Source organism: Meleagris gallopavo, chromosome 9, assembly GCF_000146605.3.
Source record: "Meleagris gallopavo isolate NT-WF06-2002-E0010 breed Aviagen turkey brand Nicholas breeding stock chromosome 9, Turkey_5.1, whole genome shotgun sequence".
In the NCBI taxonomy this organism is placed as follows: Eukaryota; Metazoa; Chordata; class Aves; order Galliformes; family Phasianidae; genus Meleagris; species Meleagris gallopavo.
In genome coordinates, this window is record NC_015019.2 from 3,473,188 (window position 1) to 3,489,477 (window position 16,290).

General features: G+C 50.3%; 1 protein-coding gene across 1 annotated transcript; it reads right to left on the bottom strand.

Annotated features, from left to right (window-relative positions):
• Nucleotides 1-1,623: 1,623 nt before the first annotated feature.
• Nucleotides 1,624-10,851, bottom strand: FRMD7 (FERM domain containing 7). Its single transcript, XM_031554724.1, has 12 exons — nucleotides 10,795-10,851; nucleotides 8,296-8,424; nucleotides 7,958-8,000; nucleotides 6,795-6,873; nucleotides 6,046-6,143; nucleotides 5,846-5,960; nucleotides 5,584-5,731; nucleotides 4,455-4,550; nucleotides 4,204-4,367; nucleotides 4,047-4,115; nucleotides 3,905-3,980; nucleotides 1,624-3,801 (listed from the first exon to the last, which is right to left on the bottom strand). The coding sequence occupies exons 1-12, from the start codon at nucleotides 10,849-10,851 to the stop codon at nucleotides 2,761-2,763; spliced, it is 2,115 nt and encodes a 704-aa protein (XP_031410584.1). The 3' UTR covers nucleotides 1,624-2,760.
• Nucleotides 10,852-16,290: the final 5,439 nt, after the last annotated feature.

Here is a 16,290-nt window from a genome sequence, read left to right on the forward strand (position 1 = left end):
GCATCCTATGAAATGTGTGGATGTATACCTACCTCTTAGGACAGTGTGTGGAGGAGAAATAATCCATGTTGTCTTTCTCTTACAACATCAGTCCCTTTAAAACTTTATTTTACTGGCATTTTTTGCACCTAAGATTTCTGCTTCATAGGACAGTAACTCTTTAAGAATGGATGTCTGTATTACTGGTTTCCAGAGGACGGTTGACTTTTTCCCCATTATGTATTAGTTGTTGAACTGTGTAACTTAATCAACACTGTTCTGTTGCTAGCAGATAACCAGTGGGGAAAAGGTATCAAAATATTCAGGCAAGAGCCATCTAGCTTGGTTGGTTTGTTAGTTGTCCCACTGTAAATTGAGAAGAATTGATATTGAAGTATATATCTTCCTTGATGAAACCCCAGTCTGATTCCTCTCATACTCATCTTTGGTAAGCATGTGGTATTGTGAAAGCCTGTTCTTGCATTCAGTTGGGTGTCTGTAGTTGGGTAGGAGAGTATATAGAATCTTAATGTGTTTGCACAAAGCTTAGTATTTGTTAAAAGCCTGGTTTTTATCACACTTTCATGACAACACTGGAATAAAATTATTTTCTTTGCAAAGTTGTAATGGTATGTATGCTGGCTTGCCTCATTTCACATTGTTCCAAGGAGCAAAGTTACACTTAACACAGAAATGAGTTAGATATGCTGAAACCTTAGTGCTCCTCCAGACTGATGTTCTTCCTATACTGTGTACGTTTTGATGTTTTATACCCTAATCCATAGACACATGTAGTACAACTTGCTTGCTTAATGAGTACATTTGCCTTTTCCTATGTACTGATATCTTCCACCGTCAGCCGTTCAAATCCTTCTGTCATTCCCCCATACCCTGTTTTCCTTTTGCTAGTAGAAGTGTGGTCAGTTGATATTCTTTGCTTTTTTTTGGTGAATGGGGCTGAGAAGAGACAGTACAGGTCCTGTGGTTAAGGATTTTCTTGGTTATCCATTTGCTTTTGTGCTTACTGTGATCGTTTCTTTATTTTAGTTGGTTCCAGGAAAGCTGTTTATGTGGTGAATTTAGTTTAAGATGTTAATTTCTATCACTTTCTTAGGGCTGCTTTGTTCCTCTACTGTGTTGCTGGTCTGCATGTAGGATGTGCTAAGTTACAGTGCACATGCTGTGTCCCAGAGCTCTGTGCTCAATGGAAAAATCCAAAAATAGTCCCCAAGTCCTTGTTTCTCCATCTCAATGTAGTTTTCCCAGCATAGTCTTGCATGCCAGAGCTGACAGTTCCTGAAGGTTTGTGCGCTGTAGTTGGATGATGATGATGTCTTGTGGTGGGACTCTGGGCAACACCCAAGGTAAAGCTCATCTTGGCCTGCCTTTACACAGCTTCACATGCTCAGGACCTAACAGTGACCGTAGATTTGCCTGTGTTCTTAAGGTATGACAAATATTTAAGGGGTATTCTTTAGAGACCATGTATAGACTTTGTAGTTGCTTACCTTTTCCCTACTTTGTTATGCATGTGAACTGCATAACACCTAAATGCTATTTCTGACATACAGTGTGGGAAAAGGAAGAAACAACTCTTCAAGTTTACCTTTTCTCTTCCTTTAATAGAGCAGTCCCAAAGCAGCATGGAGGGTCCAGGTAGTTCACAGCTTCAGCATGGAATAATCTAGAGCAAAATCAAACTCTGCTCCACTAGTGATCTAGCATGTTTCTTTGGGCAGCTGACGAAGAATGTGGCTGTTCTCAGCAGCACTCATTGAGCCTCAGCAGTTGCTGAGACAATGAAGGCACAGAGGGAACCGAAACCAGGAGCACTGAGGGCTACCAGGGAGCTCTGAGGTGCAGGGGAAGGTGGGTCACAATCAGATAAGGCAAAAAGGAAACCAAATTTCATCTGTGAACAACTGCTTTTTATTGTCCAGCTTCTGAAACAAAAGACAGTGACTCACAGTGTGAGACAGTAACCGTAAACCTAGTTCTTTGTGCACCTTGATCTATTTGGTCCTTGCTTCAGCTCCTATGTTCCTGAAATCCATTCCAGTATCACTCATAGATATACTGTCCCTATTGTAGTCATGTCCTACAGTCTCATGGAGTTATTAAAAATCAAAGAAAAAGTAGAAAGATCTTCCTCTAACATCGTACAGAGGTAGCACCATTCTCCTGTTGCCAGAGTAGATGACCTGTAGTGGTAGGGTAATGGTCTTTTTATTACAAAAAGAAAAAGAAAAAAGGGGAAAAAATGTGTGCAGCTGCTCTCAAGGGCTGGGAGCATGATTGCAAGGTGAGGTAGCAGACAAGCTCTGTGCTGGGACAGTGGCAGCTCCCTGACCATGCTGCCCCCCTCCAAAGGGGGCTCAACGTGTGCTTCCCTGGGGCTGGGAAAACAAGATGTTTATGAACTTCCAGGAGATGCAGCCGCCTTCTCCTTTCCACCCAGTGTACTGATAATGACAGCAGTGGCTGAGCAAGGACTGGAGGTGGTGGCTGTGGGGCTTTGGGAGAGCCCTAGCCCTTCTACCTGGTGTTGGATCTCCGACATGGGAACAACCTGGTGACAGCAATGTGACATCTTCCTATGTGCCACAGGAGATGGGTACTTCTGGACGCCCTCAGCTATCTGTTAACACATCCTCTACAGCTAACATCACTTACACAATACAAGCCAACCAACCACCTTGTTTCACGAACAGCAAGCAGGACCGCGATCCCTCAGCAGGCTTGGTTCTGCCTGGCCTCCTCCTTTTGGCAGGCACGAAGCATCTATGTGAAATACCTGGAAGCCCCCCTGCAAGTCCTCTCTTCAGCAGCACTGGTGGCCAAGGACACCTCTTCATCCTCCTCCTCCTCCAGCTGCAGGCTGCCCGAGGACAGCCGCACACGGGCCCTGGGTGCCCGCAGCACTCTGCCATACAGGGAGCAGTAGTCAGCAGCCAGGAGATCAGAATCGGAGTCGCTGGACTCGGTGCTGCTGCCCACGTAGCGCTCAGCAGCACGCCGCAGCCCTGGCACTGCACCCTGCTGGGCCAGCACGTGCTGCAGCATGCCGGCCTTCCGGCTGCTCAGGGCTGGGCATGGACCCAGGGGCCTGAACTCGGAGCTGTAGGGGAAGCGGATGGCCTTCATGTCCGACTGACTCCAGGAGCGCTTGGGAGGCTGCTCCTGAAGGCTGTAATCGAAGGAGCAAGCCAGCTGCCTTCTCTCCCCGTCTGGGCCCACGCTGGTGCCCACAGCCCTGCGCGAAGCTTCGTGCTGCAGTTCCCCCATCCAGGCGCTGCTTGGGCCCCACTTGGCCGTTTTTGTGGCCACAGGGATGCACCCCCCGGCCGCTCCCTCTGCCTCCTCGCTGGGCACATGGCACAGGGGCGGCGGTGGCCTGTCCATGTAGAAGAGGAGCTGGGAGGCCGGGGTGGGTGGCAGCGGAGGGCACGGCACGTCCATGTACACCAGCGGCCTGACGCTGACCTCCCGCATGTTGCCCACTGAGGGGCTTCTGCTGCTCCCAGCAAACTTGTGTTGGGGCCGGAAGGACGTCAAGGGGCTCCTGCTGCTAAAGGGGTCGGTGGGCTCCCATGCCCGCTCCAGCTCCAGCTGGGAGTAGAGCAGGGGGAAGGCAGAGCTGCTCTTGGAGTGGGGCAGGAAGGCTGGAACCACTTCAGGCCTGGAGCGCTCCAGCTCGGCAGCAAACATCATCGCTGTGGCAGATCCTCTGTGGCGGCTGTCCAGCGTGGGCTCGGAGGTGTGCACCCCGCTGGTGGTGCGGAAGGAGCCGCAGCTGCCATAGGCCAAGCGCAGCTCCTCCACCTGTGGGATGAGGGGTGTGTGGGTGCAATGCAGGACCAGCAGTAGGATGAAGAGCCAGGTGCTGGCTTGGCCTCCAGCTGCCCCCCACCCCATAGGGTCATACCTGCTTGGACACATCCGTCAGGAGGTCCGGGGAGGAGCGACACTGCCTCTCATCATAGTGGGACGCGTAGTGCTTCCTGCAAGGCCGAATGCATGGATGGACGCATGGCTCCCACCTCCTCCCTCCCACCACCTCCTAGTACCTCTCAAAGGGTAAGCTCTTCATCTTCGCCTTCCTCCCATGCTCCAGCAGCTGCCTCTGCGTCCTCCCACTACAGCAGTGAGGATGGAAAGGTGTGAGCAGTGCCCTCAGCCCGACTCTGGGCAGCCTCACACCAAGGTTTTCCCCTGGGCCCTTACCTGTAGCGGAAACTTGAGCCCTTGCTGCACAGAAGGGCTTTGGGCTTTGACTTGGGCTCCTCAGACAGCCGGAAAAAGGCATGGTACTCCACGCATGTCTTCCAGAAAGCCTTGCAGGCATCCCTGCTCGCCATTGTGAACTCCAACGTGTCCTTGCACAGAGTCTGGACGGCAGGGGACAAACACACAGGGCTCAGGGTGCAGGGTCCCGTTTGGCTGCTTACCCATCCAAGCCCCAGCACAGCACTTACAGCAATGTTGGCATGGAGCTTGATGAGAAAATGCTTCCTCTTGAAGCTCAGTTTGCGAATTTTGGACCAGTTGAACGTGTTAATCTTCGTATTGCCCTGCAAGGAAGGACAGAGCATTACTGAAGGACAGGACAAGCAACGAATGCAGAAATACAACTGGGCCAGAGCTGAACTAGCAGGTTCTGCACAAGCTGCTGCTGCAGCTCTCAGTGCTCCTCCCTGGCTCTAGGCAAAGGGCTCCGGGGGTCTGGTGTTCAGTTCTGATCTATCAGTTGGTTCCAAGAGTGGGAATTGATGTTCAGGGCTTGAATGCTCCCTACTAAAGCTGAAACTGCAGCAGTCCAAGAGAAAACTCACAGAAGTCACAGCAGCACCCCATCCTTCCCAGCCCACAGGGCAGGTGAGTTAATGCAGAATCTGCTCTTGAAAGAAGTGCTCAGCTCACCTCCATGCCTTTAACCCCAGCTTGGACAGACTGCAAGCACACCTCACCTTTATTATCATTACACATTGATTTGGACACAGCCCCGCAGTGGGAGCAGATCAAATGGTGCCACGCCATACTATAGCACTGATTCTCCTCTTGGCTTTCTGGGAGAGCCCAGGCTGCCGTGAGCTCACAGATGCTCCAATCATGCCTCCACACAGGGGGTGTTTACGTCTCTCAATAAATCACCGGGTCTGGCAGCACTAATTGCCAACTGCAGACCCACAGTTAGGATTTTTTCTGTGTTGGCAAGATGTTCCCAGGTTGAAGTTAGTTGGTGTGGGAGGCGAGTGCTGTTTCACACCGGCTGCGAGGAAGTCTGTAGTTATTCTGCAGCTACACTGTGATTACAGCATTATGTAATTGCACAGACAGTAGATGACTATTTTTTGCTGGAAGATTACACGGTGAGCGTGCGTGACGCAGCTGTGTAACCTTTGGTGCTTACACAGACGTGCATGCACTGACAAGGGCTCTGCATGGGCATGCACTGCAGCGTGCAGCCCGAGCTGGCAAAGCACAGAGGCTGAGCCTTGGGCAGTGCCCAGAGCAGCTCCAAGGTCCCAAGGTATGTGGGACTGGGAAGGACTTGGAGCTGGCACGGGGAGAGGGGAGGATAGGAGGATAGGAGGTGGTGCTTACCCGCAGGACCAGCACCCCCATGTGTGTCACTGCCAGGTTGATCTGTGTTCCCTCGCCGTCGCTGGCAGGGTGTGGGCGAATCCCATACATCTCCAGCTTCCTGGCCACATCCAGCAGCTGGGCATCTGACTCAGCTGGCGTCTTCCCCCTGGAATCCCAAAAACACCAGGAAATTGAAGGAATTAATAAAAGGTTTCAGGATGCAGGCATGTCAGGGTACTGAGAAGCTGTAGCACTGATGGAGAGGCAGAGAAGCCCTCACCTGTGCCGCCGGTGGTAGTGCATGATCTTGTTGTCCAGGTACTCCTGGTTGGGCAGGTACCTGTGCGTGGCCAGGTGCTGCTGGTCTGTCTCCTCATGGAAGTCACCCAGCTCGGCTGTAGGGGGACACAGGGAGAGCAGGGTTGGGGGCACCCTGTGCTGCACGGCTGAGGCAAAGCCCTGCAGCCCTGCTGCCCTTACATTGCAGCAGGTGGGAGACGAGCAGCGCCGCACTCTTGTCACTGCAGGGCAGTCTCGCCAGTGCCAGGTCCTTCTTGATCTGCAGGGTGAAGAGGTACCTGCAAGGAGGACAGGAGCTGCTCTGAGCATGGATACTTCTACGGGACACAGAGCCAGGTGCACCTGTGCCCCTGTCCAAAGGATGGAGCGCTGGAGGGGGGGGCATGGGAGGAGCCTGCAGACCCCCAAGGAGGATCCAGCTGGGCACACCCTGAGCAGTGTGCCCCTGCTGCTCATATGGCCATTAGTTGGTTTCAGAGCTAACATTCCTTTATGCTTCGGAGGGCATTTGTGTCTCTCAGGGCTAATGTTCTGCAGAAGCACTGCATTGGTTTCATTCTTAGTTCCTGCTTGCAGTGCTTTCTATGAAACGTAAGAGCTTGCCGTGTCCATTTCAAAAATAAAATGGAGGTTCTTCTTTCAGAACACAGCTTGAGGCAAGAGCCAGACGACTGAGAGCCCAACTGCTCAAACATTTGGCAGAGAGCACATTGCATTGCTATCGAGTGGATTTTATATAAAAACAGAGCATCAAGAAAAGATACGCACTGGGGTTTTGTTTCGTACAGCACGGGGCTCTGTCAATATTTGGGATTACCACCACAAACAGACAGGTTGGGTTGGATGATGGTAAGGCAATAAACACATGTGCAGTGACTGCAGAAACAAGGTGACAGGGCAGTAAGGGGAGCACAGAACAAACACGGTACCTCGTCAGCTCCTCTCGCAGGTGTCCGGGGTCCACTGGGAAAAATTTCACCATAAATTTGAAAAGAACCTCCTTAGGATCTTAAAACACAACACCTTCATAAGTTTTCTTTCATTTTTCTGGAGAACATTCACAACTCTCTTCACACACACCTCTCCTTATGTTACTCTGCCCCTTACAGGTCTGGAGCAGAAGCCCTGAGCGCTAGGGCCTCCATCTTGCTCAGACCCCACCACCATGGATGGAAATAAACAAGGAGGTGAACTCCTCAATAGCATTACAGAAAACACGACCCAACATTACTTTAAATTGTTAAGGATCAGGAAGGGGATTTCTGCATGGGTTCCTATGGGAGCAATGCCCTGGAGTGGTGCAGCTGCCATTGGGGCTGCATGTTAAACCCTCAGCAAAAGCCATGGGCTTTCCCTGGCCCTTTGAGCCCTTGGGATGCACCAGCTTCAGGGGAATCCATCTGAGCAGAGCTGTTCTGTGAGACAAGCAAGAGCAAGCAGCCAAACCCAAGGCAAAGCACGTGGAGGTAGGAAGCCAACTCTGTAGGCACCAAGAGAGCCATTGCAGGACAGCTCCAGGACTCCCGATAGAAACACAGGGTCACGCACAGCCCCATGCTTTTGACCGCCTCCTAACCATCACGTATTTGTGGCAAATATCATTTGGTTCATTGCAGGCGGAGGAACAGGCTGAAGGAGGGGCTGTGTTAGCACTGCTCATGCATTCAGGCCGGGCTGCACAGCATCACCATGCAGCAGTGGGGCCTTGGGCCTGAGAGGGAGCAGAGTCACTGCGTGCTGAATGCCTTACAGCTGGGCATCTGGGCTGCAAAGAGCTGCAGATGGGAAAGGAGGGCATTCAGAAAGCGATCCCCACTGCTCTGCCAGCACAGCAATGCACACACACAGCCACCCCAGCTGTTGGGATATGAACAGCTCAGGTCTAAAACGTGCACCTAGCACTTTGCAGAAACATTTCTGCAAGGGTTCGTGTGTCTTTGCAAACAACTCTGCCCAGCCTCAACTCATTAAGGGAGGGCAGGTAAACGCCAGAAGGCAGAGCTCCCACCCCCAAGCACAAAGAAGGACAGCAGAGTGCAGTGCTGTCTGTCTCCGCAATGCTTGAGAAGAACCTCATTCTGGCAATACTTACTTTTAATTTGCTTTGTTATGGGCTTTAGAGGCTCCAACCAGACCTGAAACAAGGCAACAAAGAGCTGGGTCAGCAAACAGCACGAGGGCAGCAGAAATGAAAGCAGCAGCACCGTGGTGGGATGCCATAAAGGAGCGCTGGCCAATGTGGGGCTATCCTGCATTGCCACAGGTGGCTGTGGGTAAACCCCACGAACAAGCTGTGGTTGTCCCGAGGGCTTCGTCAGCCTGGCTGTGGCCTGCAGCTCCCATTTTCAAGGTATTCCCATCTCCATTTTCTACCCACTACCCCGATGCAGGATGCTGCTGCCATGCTATGGGCACAGCGCACACACTCACGTGGTTCCCAGCCTGGCTGCAGAACTCCAGCCCGAAGTATTCCTTCTCTGCCAGGTTGAGATGGCTGCAGGTGAGGTTGAACAGCCCCTTCCCGCAGGACTTTTGCTGGTGAGCAAATACATGGAGAAGCTACAGGTTAGCAGTGCTGACAGCATTGGGGAGAGGAATTCAGGCAGGTTGGGAAGTTGTTCATCCCCTTCCCTTCTGCTGAGATGGGCTGTGGGTTGCTTTGTTACTGTGCCACAGCAAAACCTTACTCAGTAAATATCTTTGTTAGGTGGGATGGGACAATTGCAGCTTTATGCCACTTATCTTGTCTCGTGGAGGTCAGATTTCTCCCCATCACTTCTCACCTTTCTTTAGGAACTTGATAAATCAGGAGAGAACTCTCAGTCTCAGGACACCTCAGGACTGTTGCAGTCACTGCTGTTGGGAATGGAGCTGCAGACAGACACTACCTGGGTGCCCCTCAGCTAGGCACGATAAGCTGCAATTACTGGTAATTAACAGCACCAGACCCTGCAGAGATCCTGCACCCTGGGTCAGCAAAGTGCTAATGAAGTAGCACCGTGCTCTGACACAGGAGGCCAGAAAGCACCAAAACTGAACAGGGCAGAGAGCAAAAACCAGCAGAAACTCAATTCCTAAGTTATTAACTTGGGCAGAGACACCCAGGAACACAGACAGGTCAGCACAGGGGCAGCTCAGGGTTCTGGGGGGGTGCTGTGGGTGGCTCAGGGCTCAGTAATGAGCACCTGTCACAGCTGCTGCCAGCTCTGCACTGTCAGCCTGCTGCAAAGTGATAGCCTAATAACAGCATTTGCTCTGCAGCACACCCGGTTCTCCTCGAAATTACAAGATCGCAAGGCTAATTAAAAACAATTATAATGGTTGATTTCTAAGCTAGAATTTTCCAGCATGAAAGGCCTTGGCCTTTGTCAGGCGTGCGGGGAGGATGGGCACGTCCCAGCGGGTTGTTCCCCACCCGTGTGTGGGCAGCGAGCTGCTGCCTGGGCTGGGTGCACACAGCTGCTGCACAGGGCTGGGCTGCACCCCACATCCCTAAATGTGCCCTCGGTGCTGCCTGTGGGGATGGTGGAAAGGAGAGGCTGTGCTCTCCCTCCCTCACCACGTTGCAAGCAGCAGAGCAGCCCAGTGCCCTCCCAGTGCCAGGCACCCACTCACTGATGCCTTCCCCTGCCCCGGAGCACTGTGTTACACTGATTTGTAACCAGCCCTGCCATGTTTTTTCTCTGCTGTCCTTCTCCTCCCATTATACCAAAGTGCTCTCCATTGAAAAAAGCTTTCCAAACTCGGGAAGGGCTTAGGATGAGTCTCTCGAAATGCATGCTCAAGACTTAGCCCAAAGCGGTCCCTTTCTAATGGAGAAGTCTCTAATCCAGTTCTCATTTATCTGAACCACACAGCATGAAACACACAAAGTGCCCCAAAGGGATTTCCAGGACCCTTCCACGCTAAAAAAGGAAATGGCTCCGAGTCCCTCTAATGGAACCTATTTGTTGCACTATAGTGTGCAGAGGCACAGGACTGTGTTTTGAGCAAAGAAGAGAGCAGATAAAATGCAGCAATATTGTAACAGCAGCATCTTTCCAATGGTCTCTCACTGTGCCCTGATCTAATCAATACGAATCCCTTGCAAACATCTGTAAATGACCACTCTCATTTTTAAGAAAAACTCAGGTCTAAAATGCATCAAAGGAACCAAGTCAGATGAACTCAATGTCATTCCAAATAATGGAATTACTTTGCAATCCTCTTTGTGCAGAATCGCTGTCACAAAGAAACTGAACAGCACATCAAGACTGAGCGGTGGTCTATAAAGAGAACAGAAGTGCCTAAGAACTGCAACAGAACATTGAAAAATGAATTTTATATTAAACACAGCAGTCCCATAATAGATGCAGGTAAAGGTTAGAACAGATTCACTTGGGTTATCTCATTCATTCAGCTGCTGTGATTAACAAAGCCCAGCCAACAGCTCAGTCCCACTTCCAGCACACAGACAGGGCATCAATCACATTTAGTTTCAGTCATCAATGTACACACACACACACACTCCAGTCTAACACCTTTGATATCAATGTCTGACATTTAAGACATATTTCACAGTGCATATTCAGAGCTGATATTCATTACCTGTGAATTATCAGTGACAGTGTGCTTTGGGACACTGCCATGTAAAAACAAGATACCCTCAGCTTGTTCCTTAGGTATTCCCAAAACCACATCCTTTTCTTTTTCATCCCAATGCCCAAGGAGAGATGCACACAAACGTTTCTCACCATAGGTTGCGTGGTTCAAGCTGTAATTTTCATGCTGTTCTCAGACTTATTTTTGCTTGTTGGATGTTAACACAGCAGCCAGACAAACAAGAGCACACCATCCCGCCCAGAGCATCGCCTCACCTTCCCCAGTATCCAAAGGATAACACTAGATAAGCAAAAGCCATTCGTCTTTCTCTATAAGAGACCCACTTACGTCCACTACAAAGATCTTCTGAGAGTCATCCAGGAACTGGACCTTCAGATGCAGCATCCTGGAGCCAGGCGTGCGCAGAGCCCTATTGCTGCGAGCGGCGTGCAGGGCAGAGAGCCCCCTCTGCTCGCTCACACTGCATCCTCCCCACAGCTGGGCGCAGGGCTGCACGCACAGATGGGCAGGGGAGGCTGCAGCAAGGGCACGGAATGCCTGAGAGTGGGCTGAACGGCATCGCTGTGCTGAAGGATTCTTCCCCCTGTGAACTGTGCTTCTCTTGCTATGGGAGAAGGCTGAGCACTGACGCTGCGTGGTACGTGCTGATGGGGCTGGCACAGAGGCTGATAACACAGAATTTTACAGATACTGGTGAGAAATGGGAAGGCGAAGGGAGGGCAGGAGTCACACAGCAGGGTCAGGAGAAAGGGCAGAGTGGTTCTGCTGCAAAGGTGGCTGAGCAGCACTGCGCTTTGCTCTGCTTCACTGCAAGCAACCAGCCGGCTGGCAGCACTGGGGGGGTTCACCTGAGCCCCCAAAATGCTTTATGCTGAACCAAACCCTGTGTGAGCCCTTCTTGGGGATGCAGAGCAGAGCTTGGGGCTTATCCCCAATACCATCTGAAAGCTCTGAGTTGTGTCCCAGGCACACGAGCCATGACCCTATAAGTGCAAGACAGATAAATACTGGGACAGGAGGTCCAGGCAAACCCCCTCCTGCTGCTGTGCTGATTCTGTGTGCGAGCACAGCTACCCCTGCCAGCAAGGACTTTCTCAGCTCCAGGGAAGGATTCCTAGACTGCCAGTTCCTGGATTGCTGCTGGTGGCAGCTGGGACCCATGTGGGCAGGAGAAGAAAGAGGAAGCGAAAGGAAAGGCTTTCCTCCAGGCTAACTCAACAGGCGGCTACCAGCGAGTGCTGTTATTCATAAACACCTCATCAATTTGTTGTTGAGAAAAGAGTACAGTCGTCTAACAGGGCTGAAAAGCACCAACAACTGGCCCTGACTAAGAGAAGCTCCTTAACTCTTTAACAAGGACAATTATTTCTCATCGATTCCACAAGTCATTTTGGTTTGAGCACATCTCAATCGACTCAGCCAAAAGATCTGTCCTTCCTAAAACTTCTGACCCAGAACCACCCTATTTATTGAATACAACAATGATTTCCATCAAACTTCACTTGTTCAGCATCAGCAAAATAGTTTGATGTTATTACTTAGAAGTCATTGCTGGGAAATGGAAGTGGTCGCATTGTTAATTCTGTGCTTTCGGTGCCGGATCATCAGCTATGAGCCACCTGTGCTTTGCCACCAGAAGGTGACACTGCAGCAACGCTTCTCTCTCCAGTTTGCCCCAGTTCTCCCCAGAAGGTGCCGTGCTGAGCGTAAGGGAGAGCTGAGCAGCATCACCCCGGGTGGTGCCAGCACAGCAATGACACCATGACACAACGACACGTCACCTGGAGGAGCAACAACCCCTGATCTCCCACAGAAAGTCTCCCAGTGTCACCTGCAATTCCCAGAGAAATTAACTGCAAACACAAAACTTTCCAGGAACACTTGGTAAGACACACTGCGACCACGATGAAATACCAGTTTCTCTCCGTTTATCTTTTTGTTCTCTATCCCTGCAGAGCTGTGCTTGCAGCCAGGCTCCCTCTCGTGGCTGTGGCTGACAACAAGCTGGTGCAGGTGGCAATAAGGCTTAAATCGGAATCGATGCAGTTGGAATGGACCTTAAAGGCCATCTGGTCCAACTCCCTGCACTGAGCAGGGGCATCCAGAGCTGCATCAGGTGCTCAGGGTCCCATCCCCAACCTTGGTGTCTGCAGGGATGAACACGAGCACAGCAGTTCCACCACCCATCATGCACTGACGCAGTGCTGACTCTTTGTTGTTTTTTTTCCTCCAGATTTCACATGTCACATAAGAAGGACTGTTGGACTAGACGATCTTGCAGGTCCTTTCCATGATTCTATGAAGTACTAACAGGAAGCGAAGCAGAATTTGCTTTAAGCAAACGCAGATGGTATATAAGAATCCTAAATAGCCCTACTCAGCTATTATTCAGAATACGACTTTATCTCATTTTTAATATGATGGTTGCGTTCAGCGAAGTTTAATTTTGACAGATCAGTTCTGAAAGATCACTTCCAAGACACAAGACAGCAATTTATACAGAAAAAGCAAAGCCTCATGAATCTCTCAAGCCAGAGGAACACAGATGCTTCTATAGATTTGGCATTGTTCAGCATTCAGTCACTTCTATAGGCGGATGCAGCTCCCTACATCTTATGTAGCAGCAGAAAAACCCCAGGACTTGGCTAGGCTGTCCTCAGTTTGTATCAAGCATGAACTCTTCCAGGCCCTCCCAACACAGCCCCACCCCAACAAGGCAAAGCAGTGCAGGTTTACCTGCAGTCAGTACTGCCACGAGGCCACGGTGCCCAGGCTCTGTCCTCATAAGTGCTGTCAGCTGAACCCATCAACCCCTTCTGTATGGCTCCCTGAGTCACGAGCAGAGCTTTCCCACCTTATAATCCAAGGCAGAAAGCACCAGATGCCAGCTAGGAACTCATATTGGTTTCACCATGCAGGTACTACACTGCAGAAACCTGAATGACAGCTGGGCAGTGCCTGCTCTCTGCTCACATAGCTCTGGCAATAGTTATCAGACCGTAAGCAGCAGCAACAGCTCAGCAGGGAATTAAAGGCCAGGATGGTGGAAGCCTCTGCTGAGCATCGTCAAGAATGATTCTATGGCCAAAGGCTGATGCTGAGGAAGCTATCAAATTGACTCTCCAACAGTTGAAGAAGAGAACGAGTGCTAGAAGAAAAGATGGACCTTAAGGAACTATACTGCTTACTTTCATGACAGATGTGGTTTCCCTCTTGGCTTGAGACAACCATCTCAGTTGAGTAAGCCTTGATTACATGTAGGCAGAGAAACACACGTGTTGTCAAGGAGCCTAAGGGATCAGACCCACCTCCACCACACAGACATCAATCCTGCATTTCGGTAACGTTTTCCTTCCTGGTAGCCTCTCATCTACAGCTCCCTTCCTTTAAAGACCCCTATTAGCTTTATCAAGGCCCACCAAATTCCAACTATACAGCTCAATTCAGAGCTGAAGTTGAGTGAAAGTCATTCTTTGCAGCAGGAAGGAGAAGACAGCAGAGCAGCATCCACCTGAAGCTGGGAGCTGGCTGCTTTTGTAGGTTCTGAGAAGAGCAATGCACTTCACTCTGTACAACCCCGTAATTAAAACTGCATCATCGCTGCCAGCAAAGCTATTATAAGCTCAATGCTGCCCTCAACAGAGCCAACAAATAACTACAGTGGGATTTAAATTTGAATCCGGCACTGCTGTTGCTGATACGCAGCTGAAAGTTCACCTCCTCTGCTCCTTGCAGCTCTACGGACTAGGCAGAGCTAAAAACGGCTACTTTTAAAATCAAAGCCAACGATTTCGCTTTCACACGGTGTGGAGCACAGGGCCATTGCCCCCCTGCCTGAGCCTGCCCACGGCCTCCTCAGTGTGGCCAACGCACGGCCGAAATGCCCACCTCTGCACCCCGGGACTGCTGACTGGCCAGCAGAGAGAACTCAAACCGATTAACGCATTGTTTTAGAAGCCGTATCTCATTTTAATTAAGACTAGACACTCGCACCTAGCTCAGCGCTGTAATTACAGCGGAGCTGATAGGGGCAGATAACAGCTCACCACCCGGCAGGAGGTGCGGCGCCCGCATTGCACCCCACCCACGCCGGTATCTGCGGCACTTCCTCCTGGGGCTGCAGCTTCACACCGAGCGTGCAAGGCCAGCTCTGCTCTGCTAGCAGCTCTGCTCTGCTAGCAGCTCATTGACGTGTCACAGTGCCGTGCAGGATGGGGAAGAATTGTCCTCCAGCTTTGTGCGAGTGCCGTTCAAACACAGAGGGGGTCAAACCTGTGTGAGAAGCAGGACGGGGCCCAGCTTTCTGCACGGCATGTGCACTTTGGTAGCAGGAACTGTTAAAACGAAGACAAAGCTGCCTGGGAAGCCCCACCTCTGTGCCCTCTAACCCGGGCTTACAGCGGCACGAAGCTGTCACGCCTATTTTGCGAAAGACGCCACTCGACACTTGGTGCAGCAGCAGCTGAGCTGAATCTCAGCATCAAGACCTTTGAAATATAACAGCCTTGCACACAAATCTTACCTGGTTCCTTAAAGCCCCCAGCCCTGACGGGGGCTGCACTCACACAGCTCCCGGTCTGAGCAGGACCAGAAGCAGCTCAGTGCCACACAGAGCAGGAATATTACTGTTTAATGATTTTTTTTTTAATTTTTTTTTTAACTGCACGAGAAATCAGACAGACAAGAAGCAACCAACTGCATCTCAAAGCACAGCTGTCTTTGTCAGCAGATGCACCCACTGACACATCACTGCCGGTCACAACAGCCCTGAGAAAGCACTCATTTACTGCAGGCTGACTGGGGATGGGAGCCTGCCCTTCCTCTCCGTCATCTTCCTTTGAGATGGAAATGATTTCCCCATCTCAGAGAGGAAGTAGAAGCCTACCAACAAGATAAGGCTCACGCCGTTCTACCAGGAGGAGGGGCATTAAGTTTGGGAGGTGACATGCCTGCCTACCCAACCTGAAGCACTGCTAAGACAGCAAGGCTGTTTTTAAAAGTTTCAAACGCATTTCACATTAATAGACATCTTTAGTTACAAAAGTAATACAAAAGGTCAAGTACCAAGACAATAAGTTCTGAGGAAGAAGCAGTTCTTGTTACAGGACCCAGATGACTCAACCACTTAGCAAATGTAAGGCTTTTACCAGCATTAAAGATAACAGCCAGCAAACAGCACTCTCAGCTGAAAGGTTTCCTAGAGAAATCTTCTGCCTCTCTGAAGCATTGCTCCAAACGTGCTCATCAGTGAGCGGGGTGGAGAGCCCTGCGCAGGGTTACCAGGAGACACAGTAAGATGACAGCAGCAGGACCTGCACCCATTGCCACCTACACATACAGAAATGCCTGCATGAAAAAATAAGGCCATTACAGATTTGGACAAGACAAACATATATACTCAAACCAGAAGAAAAAAAAACCATATATATATATATGTATATGTGTATATATATGTGTGTGTGTATGTGTATATGTATATGAGGGTGTGTATATGTATATGTGGGTGTGTATGTGTGTGTGTGTGTATATGTGTATATGTGTATGTGGGTGTGTATATGTGGGTGTGTGTGTATATGTGTATATGTATATGTGGGTGTGTATATGTATGTATGTGTGTGTGTGTGTGTGTTAGTGTGTGTGTGTGTTAGTGTGTATATGTATATGTGTGTGTGTGTATATGTATATGTGTGTGTGTGTGTATATGTGGGTGTATATGTGGGTGTGTATGTGGGTGTGTATGTGGGTGTGTATGTGGGTGTGTATGTGGGTGTGTATATGTGGGTGTGTATATGTGGGTGTGTATATGTGGGTGTGTATATGTGG